The sequence below is a fragment of the Psammomys obesus genome, unplaced genomic scaffold (genome assembly GCF_907164565.1).
Source record: "Psammomys obesus unplaced genomic scaffold, mPsaObe1.curated_primary_1811, whole genome shotgun sequence".
Taxonomy (NCBI): domain Eukaryota; kingdom Metazoa; phylum Chordata; class Mammalia; order Rodentia; family Muridae; genus Psammomys; species Psammomys obesus.
In genome coordinates, this window is record NW_026596131.1 from 16,016,180 (window position 1) to 16,038,611 (window position 22,432).

A 22,432-nucleotide genomic window follows, 5' to 3' on the forward strand; every position below is an offset into this window, starting at 1 on the left:
GCCGCGAGTTCGAGTACCTCATGAAGAAGCGTTCGGTGACCATCGGGCGCAACTCGTCGCAGGGCTCGGTAGACGTGAGCATGGGCCACTCGAGCTTCATCTCGCGGCGCCACCTGGAGATCTTCACGCCCCCGGGCGGCGGCCATAGCGCGGCCGCCCCGGAACCCGCGCAGCCCCGGCCGGACGCGGGCGGCGACTTCTACCTGCGCTGTCTCGGCAAGAACGGCGTGTTCGTGGACGGGGTGTTCCAGCGGCGCGGGGCGCCGCCGCTGCAGCTGCCGCGCGTGTGAGTGGCGGGCGGGGGCTGCGGCCTGGACTTGACCCACGGGGGCCGCCCCCGGCAGGGAGGGACTCCGACCCCCGCAGCCACCCCCGGGGAGGGCGGGCCCACACCCCCTCCCCCTGAGCAGGCAGGGCCAGCCGACCCTCACCGGCCTCCAGGGCGCAGGGTCAGACCCTCAGCCGGACCTGCCGGTCGCCGTCAGGGAGGGACCGTGACCCGCTATCCGGGAGCAAGGCTGCCCTCGGCCGAGACCCGACTGAGCCTGACCGACCCTAGCTTGCTCCCCACTGCCCGGACTGGGACCACAGCCCCCGGCACTTGGCTAGGCGTGTCTGACCTGCTGCTGGCCCACTCTCGTCTGCCACACTCTGTCAGATCCCATGCCCTGGTGTCCCAGCCCACACGGCCCTTTGTCCGGCCTACGGGAGGGACTCCCAGGGCACAGACCATCATTTCTGCCGTCAGCCTTCGGCTCTCCCTCCCGTCATCACCTGTGTTGGTGGGTGGAAGTTTTCCGGGCTCACCGTGCCCACTGGGAGTTTGCGCAAGTTGTTAGAACCATCAGGGAGGGCGCACTCAAGGGAATGTTAAGCTGTGTGTGGTGGGGAAAATGCCCCGAATTCAAGTAGCTGTGTAAGATGAAGACCAGAAAGCTGTTACCTTCTTCTCTTATTCATGTTTTCAGTGGGGGGAAAATTTGAAGGTAGTTTCTTAAGCCTGGCAGTTCTCTTTCCCTAGTGTTTTTATAGCCTAAAAATGGAAAACTCCAAACATGAAGGATTTAGAAACTGTCCAGAACCTTAGGAATCTGTAGCTAGACAGAGTGTCTTCACCCTGTCATCCCAGCACTCTGGAGGCTGAGGCAGTAGAAGTTCCAGGCTAGGCTGGACTGTGTCTAGTACGCTCTAGATCAGTTTGGGTTGCGTAGAGCGACAAGTGAGCCTTGTGGGGAACTCTGTCATGGTCCAAAGCGATTTCATTTGGTTCTGTGGTTGGATAAAATTACCGTTTACTTGAAAAACAGCTTTGCTCTCCAGGAAACGCTAATTATTCCTCAGGAGTTCCTTTCTATGTCATTGCTAGGACAGCTTTTGCCATAGACTGAAGTTTTTGATTGCTTTCAGTTTTTGGAGCTACTGGTAAAAAGCTGATGTGTGTGTATCCCATATTTCTTAACCTTGGAAGTTGTTCCAGCATGGGACATTGTGCTTGGCTACAAAGTTCATTTATTTTTAAAAAAAATTTATAGTGTTTGTGGTTAAGAGTACTTGTTGCTTCAATCTGTAGCATCAACATAACAGCTTGAAGCCATTTGTGGCTCTCGTTTTAGACATCAGATGCCCTCTTCCTAATGCTGTGACCACCAGGCACCCATATACTACACAGACAAGCACAGGCAGAACACTCATACACATAAAGTAGAATAAATTTAAAATTGCATTTGTTGCCAGGTGTAGTGGTGCACACCTTTAATCCCAGCATTCTGGGGGCAGAGGCAGGTGGATCTCTGTAAGTAGAAGGCCAGCCAGGGCTAACTCCTGTCTCTAAATAAACACGTAAGTAAATAAACAGTGACGAAACAAATTACATTCGTTTCTTTGTGTGCCTTGCTTACATTTGCCGTAGCATACACATGGGAGCCAGAGGACAACTTGCAGAGGCAGGGGGATCTCTGAGTTCAAGGCCAGCCTGGTCTACATAGAGAGTTCCAGGCCAGCCAGGGCTAACCCCTGCCACAAAATAAGTAAAAAAGCAAATAAGATTACATTCGCTTCTGCGTGTGCCTTGCTTGCATTTGCACAACATACACATGGAGGCCAGAGGACAACTTGCTGGATCCCTCTGTTTCTGCTGTGCGCGTCCTGGGTATCAGATCGTCAGCTGTGGCAGCATGGGCCCGAACCTGGAAGCTGTCTTGCTAGCCTACCAGTTATTTTTTATTGTTATTTTTTTTAATTTTTAACTTCAATTAAAAACTGTTAGAGTAAACCTTCTAAGCATGTGTTTGTGTTGGTGTGTACATGTGAGAGTAGAGGCATCAAAGGACCCCTGTAGCTGAGCTTGGAGGTTATGAGTCATCTGATGTGGGTGCTGGGAACCAGACTCAGGGCTTCTTACGAAGCCCACGTGTTCTTAACAACTGATGAGCCATTTCTCCACCACCAAATTTTTTAAATATGTATATTTTTAATTTTATTTTTATTTTATGTGTGTGGATGTTTTACCTGCAAGTATATGTCTGCATCACGTGTGTGCCTGGTGCCTCGTGTCAGAAGATGGCTTTGGATTCCCTGGAACTGCAGTTACACACTTGTAAGTCTCCATGTGAATCCTGGGAATTGAACCTGGGTTTTTGAAAGAACAGCCAGTTCTCTTAACCACTGAGCCAACACTCTAGCCACCCAATATTTTTTAAGTTTAAACTGATAACGACACACCGTATAATATAATAATATATGTATAATATAATAATTATGCTGAGGTTGACATTTTAATTTTTGTATTTTTGAGACAGTCTGGCTCTGGAGACCAAGATGATCTTCAGCTGGGATCTTCCTGCCTCCACCCAGGAACTGGGGCTACTGTTACACCTAGTTTGAATACTCTTACTTCATTTTCAGACGTGTGTCTCTGCAGTCTGACTTGGAGTTCAGTCTAGTGTTAGGCTGGCCTTGAACTCTTAGTGAATCTCCCACCCAGGTGTTGGGTTTTTTTGTTTGTTTGTCTGTTTTTGCCTCAAGACAGAGTTTTCTTTGTGTAGTCCTGGTTGCCTTAGAACTCTGTAGACTGCCCTGCTCTGTAGACCAGGCTGGCCTCAACTCCTTCTGCCACTGCCTCCCCAGTGCTGGGATTACAGATGTGTGTTCCCACTGCCCAGCACCACTAATCCCGAGTGCTGGTGTCTGTCAGCTGCATGACTGACTGACTCTGCTTAGGAATATTCTTTTTTTTTTTTTTTTTTTTCTATTTGGTTTTTGGAGACAGGGTTTCTCAACGTAGCCTTGACTATCCTGGACTGGCTTTATAGACCAAGCTGTCCTTGAACTCACAGAGCTTTGCCTGCCTCTGCCTTCCTGAGTGCTAGGATTACAGGTGTGCCCCAGGGCTCCTGGCTTGGGAATATTTTTAATGTTTGTTTGATTTCACTGTTGAATTTAAGTCACTGTACACTGAAAAAAAAAAAAAAAAGGCAGTCCATGGTTGCTCTAGTATTTTCTGTTTTGCTTTGTTTTTGGAGACAGGGTTTCCCTGTGTAGCCCTAGGTGACCTGGAACTAGCTCTGTAGACCAGGCTGGCTTTGGACTCACAGTGATCCACCTGCATCTGCCTCCTGGTGCTGGGATTAAAGGCACCACCACCTCCCCACTGCTTGGTCTCATATTTAAATCACCATGATTTTATTCTAGTTCCAACTTTTATATTTGCATTTTATAGTTTTATTTCAAAAATTCAAAGAGGTGCCCTGTCATCTTAGTGCATGCCTTTAATCCCACCCACACTTAGGATGAAAAGGCACGAGGATCTCTTGAGTTCCAGGCTAGCAAGGTCTATAAGTATCACTCTACCTACCTAAGAGAACAAAATTCAAAGGTAATTTGGAAGAATATGAAGTGTGATAGTTTGGGTGTGAAGTATAATGGATCATTGACATAGTATATGCTGCATGTATTTGGCATGCATATTTGGATAGGACTGTCCTGGCTTTGATGAGTGTCTTTGGTAACTGTGGTTGGAGAAGTACAGGTGTCTTTGCAGTGGCTGGTGAGCCCTGTGCCACCAGTGCTGTGGATGGGTACCTGGGGTTCAGTATGCATGACAGCAACAGGGGCACGTGTTTTCCCAAAAACAACAGCTCACATGATTCCGCAGGGCCTCATTTTCCAGCCAAGTGTACCAAGCCATATGTAAGGGAATTGTAACTTTTCTGAGACCCTTTGATGTTTTGGAAGCACTGGTGCTCTTGGGCTAGGATCTCTGGGGTCTCGGTGGGCAGGTGGAGTAGCTTTTTAGCTTTGAGGGAGCACTAATCTGGTCCTGGAGAGTAGATGGATTCCCAGTTGGGGGGACCTTGATGGGGAGGGTGCAGCCGCCAAGGATGGGCTGATCTGGACTTGGTGGGACATTGCTTTCACTAGAGTTAAAATGTCCCCTGTAGGCACATATGTTTGAATATTTGGTCCCCAGGTGGTGGTGCTGTTTGGGGAGGTTTAGAAAGTGTGCCGAAACAGGAACGTGTCACCAAGGATAGGCTTTTCAAATAAGAAGTCTCTCCTAGTTTTGTTTTGTTGGTTGGTTGGTTTTTTTTTTTTTTTCCTGCTTCAAGGTCATAGTTGAAGATTTGATCTCTTAGGTTCCTGCTCCTGCTGCCATGCCTGCTGCCTGTTGCTGTGCCTTCCACCATGAACTTTTATCCCTCTAGATAAAAATAGGCCAAAATAAACCTTTTGTAAGTTTGCCTTGGTTATGGTATTTCATTATAGCAAGAGAAAAGGCAAGGTCCCTTGCTGTCCAGTGACTAAGCTTAGTGCCTAAGACTAAAAAAGGTTTTAAGAAATCATTGGGTAGTTGAGTGGGTGGTGGTGCACGCCTTTAACCCCAGTACTCCGGAGGAACAGGCAGGTAGATCTCTAAGTTCGAGCCCAGCCTCTTATACAAAGTATATTCCAGGACAGCCAAGGCTACACAGAGAAACCCTGTCTCAAAAAACCAAAGGGAAAAAAAGGAAATAATAAGTCAGTCGGGCCAGAAAATGGATTTTTTTTTCCTGTTGTCATGGTAACAGATTAAATATAACATCAAAATTAGCAATTGTTTTTTTTTTTTTTTTTTCAAAATAAGCAATTTTTGAAACTTCTTTTTTAAAGGATTGTATAGGTGTTTGATCCTTCAGAGCTGGAGTTACAGGTGGTTGTGAGCTGACATGGATAGTAGGAACCAAATTTGGACCTTCTCCAAGAGCAGTGCATTCTCTTAACCCCTGAGCTATCATCCTAGCCCCACCTCCAGCAGCTCATGTGTGTATTTGAGACAGTCTTTCCACATTGGCCTGGGATTCAGATTCATCTGACTCTGCCTCCTGAGTGCCTGGATTAAAGGCATGTGCCACAACGCCCAGCTTAATGGTTTTTATACTTTGAAAATATCAATTATGTCATTTATCTATTTGAGTGTTTCACTGTCTTGTGTCTATACCACTTGCGTGCCTGGTACCTTCAAAGGCCAGAAAAGGGTGTTGGATCCCCTGAAACTGGGCAACAGACATTCTGAGCTGCTATGTGAGTAGAACTAAACCCAGGTCCTCTGGAAGAGCATACAAACCATCTCTTCAACCCCAGATCCAGAATTTTAATCGGTAGAAGTCTAGACTAATAGCCAACATAAACAGAATGAATTGATTTTACTGTTGTCTAAAACTAATTGTTTTTTTGAGAGGGTCTCACTGTATACCTTACATTAATGTTTAACTCCATGATTTAACTGCCTTATCTTCTCCAGTGGTAGGATTACAGGTGTTGAGCTGCCTAATCTATTTAATATGCACAACAGTGCTTATTAAGAGAAGGAGTTCCTATTCCCATTTCATACTGACTTAACTTGCTCTCCACAGTGCTTCATGATATGGCACAGATCTCACATAGAATTTGACTTGAAAATTGTATTTGGTAGGATTGATCATATATGGAGGCTTGCTCTGTTAGGGAAAACTGGAGAGAGACTGCAGACATTCAGGCAGTGGCTTCTGCAGCTTGGCGGGTAAGTGGAAGGAAGGCTTAGTAAGCTGGTCATACTCCTAATGAGTTGGGCAGAACCTTGGTTCTTAGAGAATACTAGTATCTGTAAGGGAAAAGTAAGGAGGGCTGTCAGGTAGAGGTGGCCATGAAATAGGACCCTAACTGTTACAAGGTGAGGATAGAGGCAGGATGTAGGGTGGAGAGTATATGGGAGAGGGTTAGGAAAGGGTAGAGATGTAAGACCAGAGTTAAAAGTAGAAATCTTGCTCATCAGCAGATTTGCAGCAAACACCCTGCTTGCCTGAAGAGGGAATAGCAGGTGTGACCTGGAAGATAGCTCCCTGCAGAGAAGACCCAAGCAGAGCTGGTCAGCACACCCCTTGGCAAGGCTTGGGTGTCTGCTCACCAAGGGCTGTGAGTTTGGTTGAGATGACCTTGCTTAGTAACTCTTGCTTAGCTGAGCAGATCAGAGCCAGGACCAGGACCAGGACCTAGGGAAGTTGGAGAGCACGCTGCTCTGCTGCGCCTGCGCCAACACTGCTCTGCTGCGCCAACGCTGCTCTGCTGCGCCAACGCTGCTCTGCTGCGCCAACACTGGCGTTTCATGGCTGCCACCTAGTTTTCATAAAAGCTCCAAATGCACTCACTCGGCACGCTGGCAATTTCATGACTGGTTCATGCACATTGGGAGGGTAGACAAGTCACTCTGAAATGGTCATTTCAGGATGTGAGGACGGTCAGCAGCCCAGGGGTTTGTTGGACTGTCCAGTGGTGAGACACCCTTCCCTGCTGCAGGCGCCTCTATACCTGTGTCTTTGGAGGATGTTGTATGTTTTTGGGGGTTTTTTTTGAGACAATATGTAGGTCTCAAATGTAGCCCTGGCTGCCTTGGAAATTGCTGTGTAGACTGTAGACCATGTTGGCCAGAAATGTACAGAAATCAGCCTGCCTCTGCCTCCTGAGTACTGGCATTAGTGGTGTGTGCTACCATGCCACATTTCTTTGTGTATCTGTGTCAGTGTGCATGCCACACAGTGCACATGTGGAGGTCAGAGGACAGCGGCAGGAATCATTTTCTTTATTGGGTTCAGGGTTGAACTCTTCATTGGAGTGCTTACTTGCTAGTGTAGGCTTTCTTAGATTTAAGCAATTTACATTTTTGGCCTTTGTTTTTTTATCCAGCATTTTGTGAGCATGGGTGTCATTGCCTGTGTATGGAGGTCAGGACAATTTCAGGAGTTGGTTTTCTTTCTCTTACTAAGGTAGAGTTCTCTTGTTTCTGTTGCGTTTCTACTTCAGTCTGGCCTGTGAGCTGCCAGGCGATTCTTCTGCCTCCACCTCCCATCTCACTGCGATTTCAGATGAAACTGCTGTTTTTGGCCTTGTGTATAGGTTTTGGGAATCAAACAAGGTCATTGGGCTTGCCATGGCAAGCTGTTACTTGCTGAGCTGTCTCCTGGCCCCAGCTCTTTAAATTTTATCTATCTGTTAATTTGGGTCAGAGTTTCTCTGTGTAGCTCTGGCTGTTCTGGAACTCAGTAGATCAGGCTGGCCTCAGACTTAGAGACATCAACCTGCCTCTGCCTCCTGAGTACTAGGTTTAAAGATAGGAACTACCACCAGCAGCCTGGCCTCAGTTTTTTTTTTTTTTTAAATAATTTATTTATTTTATGTGCATTTAGTGTAAAGGTGTCGGATCCCTTGAAATTCACATTATAGACAGTTGTTAGCTGCCGTGTGGGTGCTGGGAATTGAACCCTGGTCCCTTGGGAAGAGCAGACAGCGCACTTAGCCACTGAGCCGTCTCTCTAGCCCCATGTCCTCAGTTTTTAAAATAAAATATTTCTTTATCTTCTGTATGCGTATGTGTGTGCTTGTGCCATGGTGTGTGTGTGTGTGGTTTGTGCATGAGCAGTCAGTACAGTTTGTGGAAGTCAGTCCTATACGAGTTCTGGGACCAACAGGCTCCATGTGCCTTTTCCTAATGAGCCATCAATTTTTAACTTTGAGACAAGGTCTCTTTTCATATTCCTGGAGCTCACTTGGTAGCCAGGCTAGCCGTGAATTCACAGAGATCTGCCTGGCCCTACCTCCCAAGTTCTGGGATTACAGCTGTACACCACACACCCACCCAGTCTGTAACGTATTTTGAGAAACAAGTTTGTGTCTTGTTGCTTAGGATAGTCACTTGTATACCTCCTGGCTGGTAGCAAGAACAGGTTCTTGGATAGACAGTAGCCATATTCCACACTTAGCCTTTCTGGGTTCTGTTCCCTCCTTTGTGATCGGGGTAAGTGTCTTTGCCCCAACACAGTTGGATCGTGTTTGTGTCTGTTCTGGCACCTGTGGCCACATTTGTTTTGGCCATCATAGTCCTTAGTTTGGTGCTGGGAGTCTGGTCCTGAGGGGCCATGAGGCTCTAGGTTGGCAGCACTGTGGATCCAGTGAGAAGGAGGACTGCTTTGTGTGCAGCCTCAACGCAGGCCTGCTTGCTTACCAGCCTGCACCTTTGCTCAGGTTCCAGGTTCTGTTCTTTCCTTTTAAGTTTATTTATTGTCCATACACTGTTCTCCCTGCATGTACACCTGTACACCAGAAGAGGGCACTAGATCTCAACTCTAGATGGTTGTGAGCCACCGTGTGGTTGCTGGGAATTGAACTCAGGACCTCTGGAAGAGCAGCAGGTGCTCCTAACCTCTGAGCCATCTCTCCAGCCCCTTTTCTTTTTTTGAATTTTATTTATTTTATGTGTATAGGATGTTTTGTATACATATATGTATATACCACGTGACTGCCTTACGCCCACAGAGGCTAGAAGGGGCATTGGATTCCTTGGGCCTGGAGTTAGAGAAGTTTGTGGGTGCTAGGAATTGAATCTGGGTCCTTTGGAAGAGCAACCAGTACTCTTAACTTATGATCTGTCTCTCCAGCTCTATATTTAATTTTTAAGCTTGATGTTTTCATTTAATTTTACAGTTTACTTTCCTGTTAGGGGAGAAAGGAGCTACTGGTTTTGAGATTGCAGTGTTGTGTTCTTCAGAGAGAAAACAGTGTTTAGTTGTCTTTTGGGGTGGTTGTTTCAGTTTGGTTTGGTTCGGTTTTTGAGATAGGGTCTCACTCTGTGTAGCTCAGGATAGCTTTGAATTTGTGATGATCCTTCTGCCGCTTAGCATCCTGAATGCTGGGATCACAGGCATGTGCCGTCCTACCTGGTTCAGCAGCTCCTTGTCTTGGCAGGTTTAGAGAACAAGAGGCCCCTTGCTGGGCCCCTTGCTGTCCACAGCACTTTGTGACCTGTTGCTGTCATCTTGAGTTCTAACCCTCTTCTCACACTGCTTTCTCCTCTAATAGTCTTCCGGAGTCGGTGCCAATCCCAAACAGAATTTCAGTCCCTGGAAATGTGGCACAGCCTAGTTGGTATTTGTGATGTTAACTGCTGGTTTGACGTTGCTGTATGCAAACATGTTCGGGTGCTGATATTATAGGATGGGATTCCAGTTGGATGTGGCTCCCTGTTTGCTCTCCTTCCTTGTTGGAGAAGGTTCCTCTAGATCCCCAGTGGCAGAAGCACAGCACCTTTACTTGTGAACCTGATAATGCCACCCACACCACACACGCTTGTTACTGCAAATGAGAACACCATTTGTGTGTCGGTGTGTGCAGCCTGGTGTATGGAGGCCAGGGGCCAACCTTGGGCAAGGTTGCTTAGATGCTGCAAATGTGCTCTCAGGCAGGGTTCTGTCTCTGCCTCATATGTGCTGGAATTAAAAGTACTGGCCACTACATCTGGCTTTTTACATGGTGGTGTTGGACTCGGGTCCTCACGATTGGAAAGTGGATCCTTACGAAACTAACTCTCCAGAATCTCAAAACAGTTTTTTTGCTTTTTTTTTTTTTTTTTTTTTTTTTTTTTTTTTTTTTTTTTTTTTTTTAAGACAGGGTTTCTCTGTATAACCCTGGCTGTCCTGGACTCTTTATAGACCAGGCTGGCCTTGAACTCACAGAGATCTGCCTGCCTCTGCCTCCTGAGTGCTGGGATTAAAGGTGTGCCCCACCACACCCGGCTATCCAAAAGGTTTTGTTTTGTTTTAATTGCAGTTCCAATTTTTGGAAATCGTATGTACTGGATAGTTTTATGTCAACCTGACACAAGTAAAGTCTTCTGAGAGGAGGGAACCTCAATTAAGAAAATGCCTCCATAAGATTGTACTGTAAGCGGGCCAGGCAAGCCTGTGGGGCATTTTTAAAGTAATGGTTGATGGGAGAGGGCCCAGCCTATTGTGAGTGGGGCCATCCCTGGGCTGGTGGTCCTTGGGTCTATAAAAAAGTAGGCTGAATAAGCCATGAGGAGAAAGCCAGTAAGCAGCACCCTCCATGGCCCCTGTATCAGCTCCTGCCTCTAGGTTCCTACTGTGCTTGTGTTCCTGTCCTGACTTCCTTTGACGATAAAATGTGATATGGAAGCAGAAGCCGAATATGCTTCCTTTCTCAAGTTGTTTTGGTCATGGTGTTTAGTCATAACAATAGTAACCCTAATTAGGACTTCATAAATCTAATTTTCTACCCTAATTATAACACCTAACCATCCCACCTAGTATTCATTCTCTCTCTCTCTCCTTCTCCCTTTTCTTTCTCCCTCCCTCCCTCATTTGAGACAGGGTCTCACCACATAGCCTTGGCTGCCCTGTAATTCTATCATGCTAGTCTCAGACTCAGAGATCTATTGGCCTCTACCTCCTGAGTGTTGGAATTAAAGGCATGCACCACAATGCCAATATCCTCTTCAGTTTAATGAAGTTTATCTCACAGGCCAGGTTTTCTGAGACCTGTTGGTACTTCCTGGGTGAAGTAAAGAAGTGAACATGTATTGAAGTCACTATCTATGTTCAGATCCCAGATATTTCTTACAAATGACAAGCATTAAATGAGCAAAAGATTTCTTCATATCCAAAAGAGTATTAAAATGAATAAAAAACAGCTCAGAACTCTTGGCATGCATAAATTACCCCAAATTATTGTTGTGTTGTCTGTCCTTGCAGAGTAGCACCATTCACACGCATTAACTAACTAGCAAGAAAGAATGGTGTAAAATTCACTTCTAAGCTGACTGTCCCACCTTTGTATCCTCTTAATGACTGTATTCACACAGTCATGTTAACTGTAGGCATTTGAGGGCATGCTCTCCCTTCACTGTGAACTCCCTTGAAACCTCAGCAGAGAGATGCCACAGTTTTGCCCCCACAATAGCGTCTGACTTTTGCCTGTAACAAAAACTGCTCTGGTCTCTGGTTAGATCCTCCTGTGGAGGGAAGCTGAGAACTGAGTCCTGAAGTCCTTTGTTAGCAGATCTGAGCAGACTAGATGACAGCCTGCTGAATTTTGGGGGGAATTTTTTTTTTTTTTTTTTGGAGAAAATCTGAAAAGACTCCAAGGTCAATGTCGAGTTCAGTATTTGTGACAGTTACGTTGAAGCCTCAAAAGGTGATTTCAAAGTAACTTGGAAAAAAGTTTTGTAGTTCTGAAAGAACCTAAAATCCCAAACCTCCAACAAGTGATTGGGTTTTGGTGTTGGTGTGTATTTCTGTGTTTATATAAACGGTGCCTGGCTAGAGCCCTGACAGCTTTCAATGGCACATGCCTTTTCTAAACTCGGAGAACGAGCCGGGAAGTGTGCAGGGCCTGTGTGAGACATTAGTGGACTTCTCACATAATGCCCTGCTGTTGTGATTGGAACAGAAGCTCTGTCCCAAGGCAGTTCTTCACTAGGCATTTACTTTTGTCCGCTTGACTTTAGGTTGACAGTGTTCCAGACACATTGACGGTTAATGAGGGTCAGCACTAGTTGGAGTTTCACTTTTGCCACCCTGGTTTCCTGGAGGGAGGGTGGAGTGGTTAGATACGCATTAGAGTCACCATAGCCATATTAAGTGATTGTTATTCACGATCCTGAGACTCACTCAACTGCAGTAGCAAAACTCATCTTCTGGTTCTCTCAAACAGAATAGAAACAGATTTGCTAGAGACAACTAGAAGAGCTGTAAAAATGCTTTGTTTCTAAACTGTTACAGGGGTCATTTTCGTGGCCATCTGTGCTTGGTGCAGAAACTGTGGCATAAAGGTTAGCTGTCCATCCTGCTTTGTCTGCTGTTCCTGCTCTCCTGGATATATCCTGAATATACCTAAATAGCCACTCAGGTTCTCTTTCTGGAGCTGTGACCTGAGACCTCCCCTAGATCAAGGGATTTAGTGGGACTCAGGTGTTTCCTAGTGAATTGTTCAATGCAAGCTTTAAAAAAAGTCTGTATTCAGTGTATATGGGTTTGTGCACAATGCTATCACACACACACACACACACACACACACACACACACATGGTTAGAGGGTTCAGAGTGGGATGCACGCACGCACGCACGCGCACACACACACACTTTATATAGGTTAGAGGACAACTCATGGAATTTAGTTCTCTTTACTATAGGAGCTCCAGAGGTAGAACTCAGGTTGGCAGGCTTGGCGGCCTGTGCCCTCACTGGCCCTTGATGGAGGCTTTTTGTTTTGCTTTTTTTTTTTTTAAACAGGGTTTTTTGGTATATCCCTAGCTGTCCTGGAACTCAGTCTTTAGACCATGTTGGCCTCTAACTCAAATCCACCTGCCTTTGCCTCTCGGGTGCTGGGATTCAAACCATGCACCACCAGCACATTGACATAGGTGTCTGTCTGTCTATCTATCGATCTATCATCTTTTCAGACATAGGCTTTTAGAATTTGACTTTCGGGGGATAGAGAGATGGCTCAGCAGTTAACGTTGGCTGCTCTTACAGAGGACCTGAATTTGGTTCCTAGCACTCCCCCCACATACATTGTATAGACACAGACACAAAAATAAAAATAAAATTTAGAGGCAGGAGACGGTCTCTGAGTTCAAGGCCAGCCTGGTCTACAAAATTACAGGCCAGTCAGTGAAAGCCTGTCTCCCAAAAAAAAAAAGTCTTAGAACAACAAAACTTGGGAGGTGGCTAGAGAAAATGGCTCAGCAGTTATGAGCACTTACTTCCTGCTCTTGCAGGGGACCCAGTTTTTGTTCTAAGACCCACAAGTGACTGTAATTGCAGTTTCAAGGGATCCATTGCCCCTTTCTGCCTTCTGGGCACTAGGCATGAACGTGGTACACGAGTATACCTACAATCAAACACCCTTACATATCAGATGAAAGTAAATTCTTAAACAAAACTGTGGGGGTTGATGATGCTGTAGAAGACAGGACTATTAGAGACGATTCACCTTTGATTCAATAACTGTGTCTGCTTTTAGGGAGTCAGACCCATCGCCTCACACGTGTGTGTGTCCTACCACTGATCTACACCCTCAGTCAGGCCTGCTCCCCGCCTGAGGGTCTCACTCTGTACACCAGGCTGGCCTCAAACTTGAGATCTGCCTGTGCCTCTCTTTTTTGGGATTAATGATGTGGGGTGCCATGTCCAGCCACCTGTTTCTGTTTTGGCCGATGACGGACTATCCAAAGTGGCTTTTGTTCTGGTACTATGCGCTTTAAAGCTAAAGGTGGCTGATGTACTGGAGAGGCAGCCTGTAAGCCTGGGTACACAGGCAGAACGCTTCTTTGAGTAAGTGAAGCTGTGTATCGGGCTAGAACTGGTGAAACCGTTTCTGGTCTGTTAGAGGAACGGGCAGACCTGCTGTTGGTCTCACCTTGGGCTGGAGAGACACATTTCGTCTTCCCTGTGTCCCTGCCAGCATTGCTTGTTTCTGCTTCTCCCACAGACCGTGTGTAAGTGGCCCCTGTCTGACCTAGATTCCATCTTAACGTCTTTGCTGGGAGTAGGGTGTGGTGGTCTTTGTTTATTTTCTTATTCTTTCTGTTTATCGTCCCTGCAGAGCCCTGGGGCGACGATCCTGAGAGTGTCCAGCTGGAGCATACCCTTCTCCCAAGCCAGGCCTTTTCCAGTCTCCACGCTGTCCTGATGGGACCAGCCTGAGTTTAGTGACTCGGTAGCTCGACTTTCACTCAACCTTCCCTGTTTCTTACAGAATGTGGTCAAACTAGTGGAAATTAGCTTCTCAGAAATAAAAACATTATTCTCTTAGTTTATGTACTTTGTTTTGAAACAGTCTCTGGGTAGCCCGGGCTGATCTGGAGAAGGCCGTGCTGTCTGTATACTTGCTGCGGTCCTGCACTGACATGCTTGTTCTCCTCTCCTAAGTGTGTTCTTCCTCTGTATTTTTCTTTTTTTTAAATACAGGGTCTCTCTGTGTAGCCCTGGCAATTCTGGTACTCTCTGTAGCTCAAGGCTGGCCTTTAAGTCAGATCTAGCTGCTTCTATCTCCTGAGTGCTGGGATTAAAGGGGTGAGTTCCTAACCCGTATTTCTTTCTTTTTAAATAATTTATGTTGTTTTTAATTGTTTGTATGTGTGTCTATATATGCGTGTGCCCAGGGAGGTCAGGGGTGTCAGATACCCTGGAGCTGGAGTTGCAGGTGGTTGTAAATCATTCCCGGTTTCATTGCTGGACCTGAACTCTGAGCCTGGAAGTTAGTACACTCCCTTAACTACTGAGCCAATTCTTCAGCCCCCAGATTTTAATCCTTTTTTTTTTTTTTTTTTTTTTTGAGACAAACTCACTGTGTAGCTCAGGCCAGCCTTGAACTCTCAGTGATCCTCCTACCTCAGCTTCCCAAGTCCTGGAACTGCAGACATGCTTGGCTAAGGAATGTTTTTAACAGAATCTAAGTCATTTGATTTTTACCAATAAAGCCAGATGCTGGGGGGAAAGCCTGCCAGCTCAGAAAAGGCAGAGAAAGCTCCCAGCTGAGCTTCCTCCTCAGCCAAAAGGAAAAGGAAGTCTCCACGCTGTCTCCTAAACCCCTCAAAGAGAATGTCCCTCCCTTGTACTTCATGTGCATCTCTCTCTCCATCCTCCTGATGACTTCTTACTGTTTTTTTTTTTTTTTCTGTGTTCATCTCCTGTCAGCTGATTGCTTGCTCTGCCTCTTGACCTGTGACTGACTTAATTTAATCCTGTTTACAAGCAGAAAACTCTTGGAATAAAGGTGTGTGCTAGGGCTGAGCCACACCACAACTAGAAACAGAATTTTCCAGTAAACAGCATAATCTCACAGGGTTCACACTGTGAGCAAATATCTTGTAGCATTTCACACACACACACCCCTTTTTTTTTTGTCTAAATAAAAAGGAAAAGTTTTAACTCTTAATACAATAAAACTGTTTACAATAATGAAGCTACTTCTGCTACACTTTCTACAATGTCCAGCTTGGTTGTATTTGGCAGCTTTAGGATTAAGTATTTTTTAAAAATAATGTATATTTTATTTTATGGGCATTAGTGTTTTGCCTGAATGTGTGTCTGTGTGAAGGTGTAAGATCTTTGAGTTATAGTTAGTTGTGAGTTGCAATATGGGTGCTGGGAATTGAACCTGGATCCTCTGAAAGAAGAGTCAAACTCTTAACCGCTGTGCCATCTCTCCAGTCTCCTATGAACTCAGCAATGAATGTCCTGGGCAGTTTGTGGTCTGAAGCTGATCTTCAGGTGGTGTCTGTCAGCTTCATGACAATGCTGGCTAGGTAGAACACAGCAGTCAACCTGAAGGTGTCCCCTGGTAGCACAGAACCTGGCAGCAGAAGAACATGGGGCTGCTTTGCCCAGTGTTAGTTAGAATACCACAGTCCAGGTCAGCTCGGCATTTCAAGGCCCCATCATCTTCCTGGAGACCCCAAAGATTACTGTTAGCAATGGCCACGGCTTATTGTAGAAAATGTAAACATTTTAAATGTTATTTTCAGCAGATCTCTGGAAAGATTGAAGACCACAATCTATTAAGTACATCTGAGGCACACAAACCTTGTTCTTAGTTACCTGCTTCAGACTCAAACCTAAAAGCACATACTGGAAGCTAGATGAGGCTTATTTCTAGAATTGGCTAGTACTCTGTATGACTGTTGCTGTCTCCACAGAAAATTATGTGTACATAATAATCATAGATTTTGAGATACTATTTATACCTTAAGAAAAGTTTTAGAGCCGGGCAGTGGTGGTGCACGAATCTCAACATGTATGAGGCGGAGGCAGGCGATCTCGTGAGGCTAACCCAGTCTAGAGAGAGTCCAGGACAGGCCATTCTACACAGAGAAACCCTGTCTCAAAAAAAGAAAAAAGGAAAGTTCTAAAGAGTCAAATGAAAACTAGAAGATTATGAGATTAGTGGCAATAGAATAGTCCCTTGGTTTTTGTTTTCCTTTGTCTCATACCAGGTGGCTCTCATGAGACAGAGATTTTGGATTTCCCTTTAACAAGCATTTGTGGGTTTAGAGGACAGCCACACTTCAACCCGGAAGCCAGCTTTACTTTTTAATTGAATTGGGCCCTCGTAGACCATTTGCCGCTTATGTCTGTAGAGGGCAGCAGAGACAAGCAGGAGGTGGGCCAGACCACTTGGCCAAGTACTCTCTTTCTTGGGACATATCCCCCTGAAGATCTGCCCTTCTTCAGATGTTTCACTTGTCCAGTGGTCTCCAGATTCCTTAGTTGGGTGTATCTTTCCTGGCAAGATACGAGCAAAACTCTGCCCCAACCCTAACTTTGGGGAGGGCTCATTTTTGCCAGGTTATATCTTTCTAGGAGAAAGTACTTTTTGGCAAAAGGAAAAATACTATCTTCCAACTGAAAATTTAAAATTAAATATACTTTAGTATGTGTAGATAAATATACCTATATTCCCCTTTCTTAAGGTTTAAATGTATTTAGATCACAAGGGATATTCACTTTGAATTTCAGTCTGCCTGAAATTTGAAAACGGCTTTTAAATTTAAATCACTATAATTTGTTTCTTTTTTTTTTTTTAAATAAGTTTCCTTCCTTCCTTCTCTCCCTCCCTCCTTCCCTCCCTCCCTCCCTTCCTTCCTTCCTTCCTTCCTTCCTTCCTTCCTTCCTTCCTTCCTTCCTCTGCCTTCCTTCCTTCCCCTTCCTTCCTTCCTTCCTTCCTTCCTTCCTTCCTTCCTTCCTTCCTTCCTTCATGATTTTTCAAGACAGGGCTTCTCTGTAGCCTTGGTTGTCCTGGACTCACCTTGTAGACTAGGCTGGGCTCAAACTCACAGAATTCTACCTGCCTCTTCCTCCTGAGTGCTGGGATTATAAGCGTGTGCCAGCGCACCCAGCTCCTTTTTATTAACTCATATACAACTACTTGTCTTCTGGTTTGTTGAAGCAGTAAGCCAGACAGCACACAGTAATGTCTGTCAAAGTGGCTAGGCATGAAAACTCCAGCACCACATCCATCAGAAGGACACTTTCTTGATGGAGCGGACTGATGTTCCTGTTTTCATCCACCTTGGAGTATTTCAGGACAGCCAGCTTAACCTTCCTCTGTGCTTGTTCTTCTTGGGAGTGGTGTAAGACTTCTTCCTTTTCTTGGCACCACCATGAAGTCTCAACACAAGATGAAGGGTGGACTCCTTTTGAATGTTGTAGTCAGACAAAGCATGGCCATCTTGCAGCTGCTTACCAGCAAAGATCAGTCTGCTGATGAGGAAGAATTCCTTCCTTATCCCGGATCTCGACCTTTACATTTTCTGTAGTGTACAAGGGTCTTCACAAAGATCTGCATCTTGGTTTTGGCTCCACTGCAGGTGGCAGATCGGAAGGAAAGATAAATCACTGTAATTCTTAGGTACCTGCTTCTGTCTCCCAAGTACTGGGATTAAAAGTGAAGCACTGCCTGGTATGGATTCCTTGTAATAGCTGTGGATCCTTGTAATAGTCACAGTGTTGTCCTGCTTTCATTGGTTCTCCATTTGCCCGTATATTTTAGTGTTAGGAGTAGAGTTTTAAGTTCTTTGAATGGTAATTCATCATTCTTGCTGATTTAATCTGAATTTGTTCCCTGGCAAATTTTAATATTCTAGTCTTAATTAAACATGATGACAGCTGAGTCGTGGTGGCTCACATCTTTAATCCTAGCTCTTGGGAGGCAGAGACAGGCAGATCTCTGAGTTCGAAAAAAGCCTGCTCTACAAAGTGAGTCCAGGACAGCCAGGCAGGGCTCTATTACACAGAGAAACCCTGTCTTGAAAACCAAATAAATAAATAAATAAATAAATAAATGAATAAATAAGATGCCAATTTGTCCACTATTTCATTATTTTCAGATGTTTTGTCTGTCTTGCCTGTGTGAGTTACATCAAGTTTGATGTCTTTGCTAAATTTTGCTAGGTTTTGACATTTCCATTCATGCTTCTCATGACCAGATGTCTGCCATGGCTAAGCCTGCGAAGGACTCTACCTTTGAACAGATCCAATCTGTCATTGTAAGGGGCACCCTTATGACCCTACGGTGGTTGGCAGTGACTGATTATAAGGTCCTCCACGCCTTGTAAAATGTCTAGATTTGTTTTTCAAAGAGGATATTATTCTTCGTATATGGAAAGTGTAAGAGAAGCCAAGAGGCAGATGTTGGTGGACTCCTGTTTGCTTTATAAAGAGTTTCCAGTTGCCAATTCACCAATAAATATGATATGCATAGTTAGGGTTCAGTATTGCTCAGGGTTGCTTGCTTGCAGGGAGCTTACCAGCAGCCGCAGAAGCTGGGTTGTTCCTGTCCCCATTTGAAATTAGTTGCCTTTCTAGTAACCCTTTAGAGGGCTTTTATAATAATCTGTAGTATGATGTGTGATTTCTCTAGTGTGTAGACATACCAGTGAGGAGCTGTGTCTGACTTTCGGCCCTGGGTGGTGGGATTGAAGGCCCTGGAAACTGCATGGGTGTCTGAAACCTCAGACACATATTTCTTACGCCAAGGCCATGTCTCCTACGCCTGCCAAAACCACCAACAGCTTGGACCAAGTGTTCAAATATCTGAGAATGTGGGGACGGCTCACTGAAGACTGAGAGACCAAAAGATAAATTAGCAGCTATTATTAATTAAGGCCTGAACTAGGTGGGTGGAGAAGTCCAGTAATGCCCTGAGGGGAAGGACCGCCTTACTGCATTCTTTCCCCACCCACAAGAGATAACAGTTGCTAGGAAACTGGCCCATTCCCCCTAGGGAGGGACACCAGATCATTATGGTCTGGGGACCTTCCTATAGCCAATCAATTCAAAATGTAGCATTTTGACCAATAGATGCTTGCCAGGCTGGAATTGCCCCTGCCTTGGGCATGCTGGGAGGGACCAGAATCTATAAATCACCCAACTAACCTGGGGACAGCGCGCTCAGCTCCCATTGCTTTGGCGTTGGGTGTTGTGGGCCCAAGCTGCAGCTTGTAATTTACAATAAAAAGACCCTCATTTGTTTTGCAACGGAGTCGTTTCCTGTAGATCTTTTGGGGGCTCGTGAACTGGGTATAACAAAGACATCACGTTGTTTTAGTTAATAATACCAGGTCAGAGATAGTTCTTCCCCCTCATCTCGCCCTTAAGGAGAGTTTGAAGACATCAGAAAGGAAGAAAATGCACGTTTTCCTCATCTGCATTTCTCACTAAATTAGAGCAAATGGATTAGATGTAATGACCTGAGCAGTTTATGTTTTTCTCTTTGCTGTCTTTAAAATCTATGGTCTTTCTATGGTAAGAAATTAATACCTGTTTTTTAAAATGTGAATTCAGTGCCTGGTGGAAGTATAAGCAAATGAAACCAATTTGGGCCAGTAAAATGGCTCATAGGAGCCGAGGGGCATGCCTGTAATCCCAGCACTCAGGGAGGCAGAGGCAGGCGGATCTCTGTAAATTGGAGGCCATCCTGGTCTACAAAGTGAGTCTAGGACAGTTTAAGGCTACACAGAGAAGAAACTCTGTCTCTGGTAAGAAAAAAAACACCACCAACAACTGAAAAGGATGACTCATTGGATAGAGCTGATAAACACCAAACCTAAGGATCTGAGTTCTAAGTTCAGTCCTCTTACACACTGGTGGGCTCCCCCCGCAAAAAAGAAAAAAGTTTTTAAAAAATTAGCCTAGTAAAATTTGAAGAGCTGGTTGCCTACTGTGGAGATTAAATTCCTTTGTATGAAATAATGCTGCCATCGGGATCTGAAATTTTTAGACAATAAGGTGCAGGCTTGTTCTGTTTGTTGTTTTTAAGTGAAGTTTGCTACCCAGGTCTGTCTTAGGAAGAGAATTCTAGTTCCTTATTTTGACTGGGTTAGTAATACTGTTTAGGGTGAATGGGAAATTATTGTTATCTTTATCTGTGGGAGGTGAGGAAGAGCCTGGCTTACTGTTCCATTGCCATCAGACCTGTCGTAGATTTTCTGTACCAAGCAAACCAGCTTCTCTAGTCTAGGTTCTTGGACCTGCATTTTGCTATGGGTTTGGATAATGCAGGCAGAGGTACCTACCTGACTGTTTTTGAGAAGTTCCTAGGAACCCTGGTGTTGGCATCATCTCATGGAAGGATGGGTGGGTGATGCGCAGGGTTGGTGGTAGGAAACTGAAGCTGGGTTGACCTGGTGCTAAAGTTGGCATAGAGTAGGAACAGCTGAATATTGGAAAATAAAACTAAGAGAAATGAAATGTCATTTCTTGTTGTCAAGTTAATGTACGAGTGGACAACTGAGAAATTCACTTTTAGAATGAAATTTTGTTCATTTTGTAGTACTTTGGGAAGGGATCAAACCTAGATCCTCATACATCGCAGGAAAACATTCTGCCAGCTGAGCCATTTTAGCCCTAGGAGGGAATCTTCTGTTTTGTGTTTTAGTCTTTTATTTTATTATTTTATTTTGAGACAAGGTTTCTGTGTGTAGCCCTGTCCTGGAACTCTCCTTGTAGACCATTCTGGCCTTGAAATAACAGATCGGTCTCCTGAGTGCTAGGATTACAGGGTGCTTGTGCGCTCCTGTTAGAATGGAATATTTAAGCAGCTTTGGGGATTGGAAAGAAGATTGTGGTGTGATTACTTAACTTCCCTGTCTGTTTCTTCTTGGTCTTTTGTTCGCTGAGCCACAGAAAGCATTTGGGTGGAGCCCCTCCTATCTCCAGGTTAACCTATACAGTGGCCTGGATGTCCTTTCCCATGTTACTCACACTGGCAGCCTAGAACCTTGTGTATTACTCCTTGAACTTGATTCTATCTCTCTTCTCCTGGACTTGCTCTGCTGTGGCCACTCTTTGGCTCAAGATGACTGCTGGCTCTCTTTCCTCTATGTGGTATCATTTTCTCCATTTACTTGGCACCCCCTGCTACTTAGGATTTCTGTTCCTATAGGACCAGCCACCAGGTCAAATCCTTTTCTAAATTGTCTATTCATGCCATTCGAGGGAAGGAATCACCTCAGCAAATAAGTTTCAAGTTTGTATGTTTTAATAGTTTCATGTTTAACTGACAAGACTGACAGCGGAGATCACTTGTAGAGAGCGTTTGCAGATTTTCCTACTGTGCTTGGTTTCTTTAGCGTAAAAGCTGTTGTTCTAAGGAACAATGGCCACTTTCTAGGACTGTGAAAATCATAAGAGTTTTTTTTCTTACTTGAAAGAACCGTACTGGGTGTATGTGGCATAGGCGATTCTGCATGTGACCTCTTCTTGGAAGTCCTTGGGGTAGATTCTCAAAGCTCCAGAGTTTGAGCCAAGTGTGTTTCTGTGTGCAGCACGTGCTCACTCCAGCTTTGCTTTCTAGGTCATATTGTGTGGCAGGTGAAGTGTGTTCTAGAGTGGGCTTGGGTAAGAATGAAGTGCTTGTTGAAGAAACTAACGATAGGAGTAGTCTTGAGAGACACTTTAGAATTAGGATTCTCCGTGATAAAGAATTTAAACTTCTCAACGTATGCATTTGTATTTGTTATAAGTTAATACAGATGGGTGACAATCATGTGACCTCTCAAAGAATATCAAAGTTTTCTAATGTGTATGAGTGTTTTGCCTGCATGTATATGTTGTGTTTTGCATGTTTACCATGGAGACCATAAAGAGATGCTGGATTTTTTTTTTTGTTTTTGGACCTAACTTGGGTCCTCAGCAAGTCTTTCAGCGTTTATTTACTTTTTAAGAGTCTTCAGCAGTCCAGACTGGCCTTGAGCTCAGGTACGTGAGGGTAACCTTGAACTCCATCTCACCCCTCCCGGGCTGTGATTATAGGGTTGTGCTGTGAAAATAAATGGTTCTGTTAATGGTCTGTATCCTGAGTGCATGTTCCTTTCTGATGCTGGGTGTCAAGAACTGGAGTTGGTGTGAGAACTCAGGGATCTGCCTGTCTCTGCCTCTGCCATGCTGGGATTAAAGGAGTGCATCACCACCTCCTGGCTGAAATGACAGACTTTTTTTGTAGTGTATGAAGGGTTAAGAGATTTCCTTTACACTGTCTGCCCAGTGACTAAGGATCATACGAACTATGAGTCAAGGTTTCTTATCTAGTGGTATGTGAACCCTTGCTGCTGGCAGCCATGTTGGTA

The 22,432-nt window shown here is 45.0% G+C and overlaps 1 protein-coding gene across 1 annotated transcript in view; it reads left to right on the forward strand.

Annotated features, from left to right (window-relative positions):
- Positions 1 to 6: 6 nt before the first annotated feature.
- Positions 7 to 22,432, forward strand: part of Foxk2 (forkhead box K2) — a 54,804-nt gene continuing 32,378 nt past the window's right edge. Inside the window, exon 1 of the mRNA XM_055592273.1 lies at positions 7 to 286. Within this exon, the coding sequence (XP_055448248.1) occupies positions 21 to 286 (266 nt within the window). The 5' untranslated portion in view covers positions 7 to 20. The remainder of the gene's footprint in view (positions 287 to 22,432) is intronic.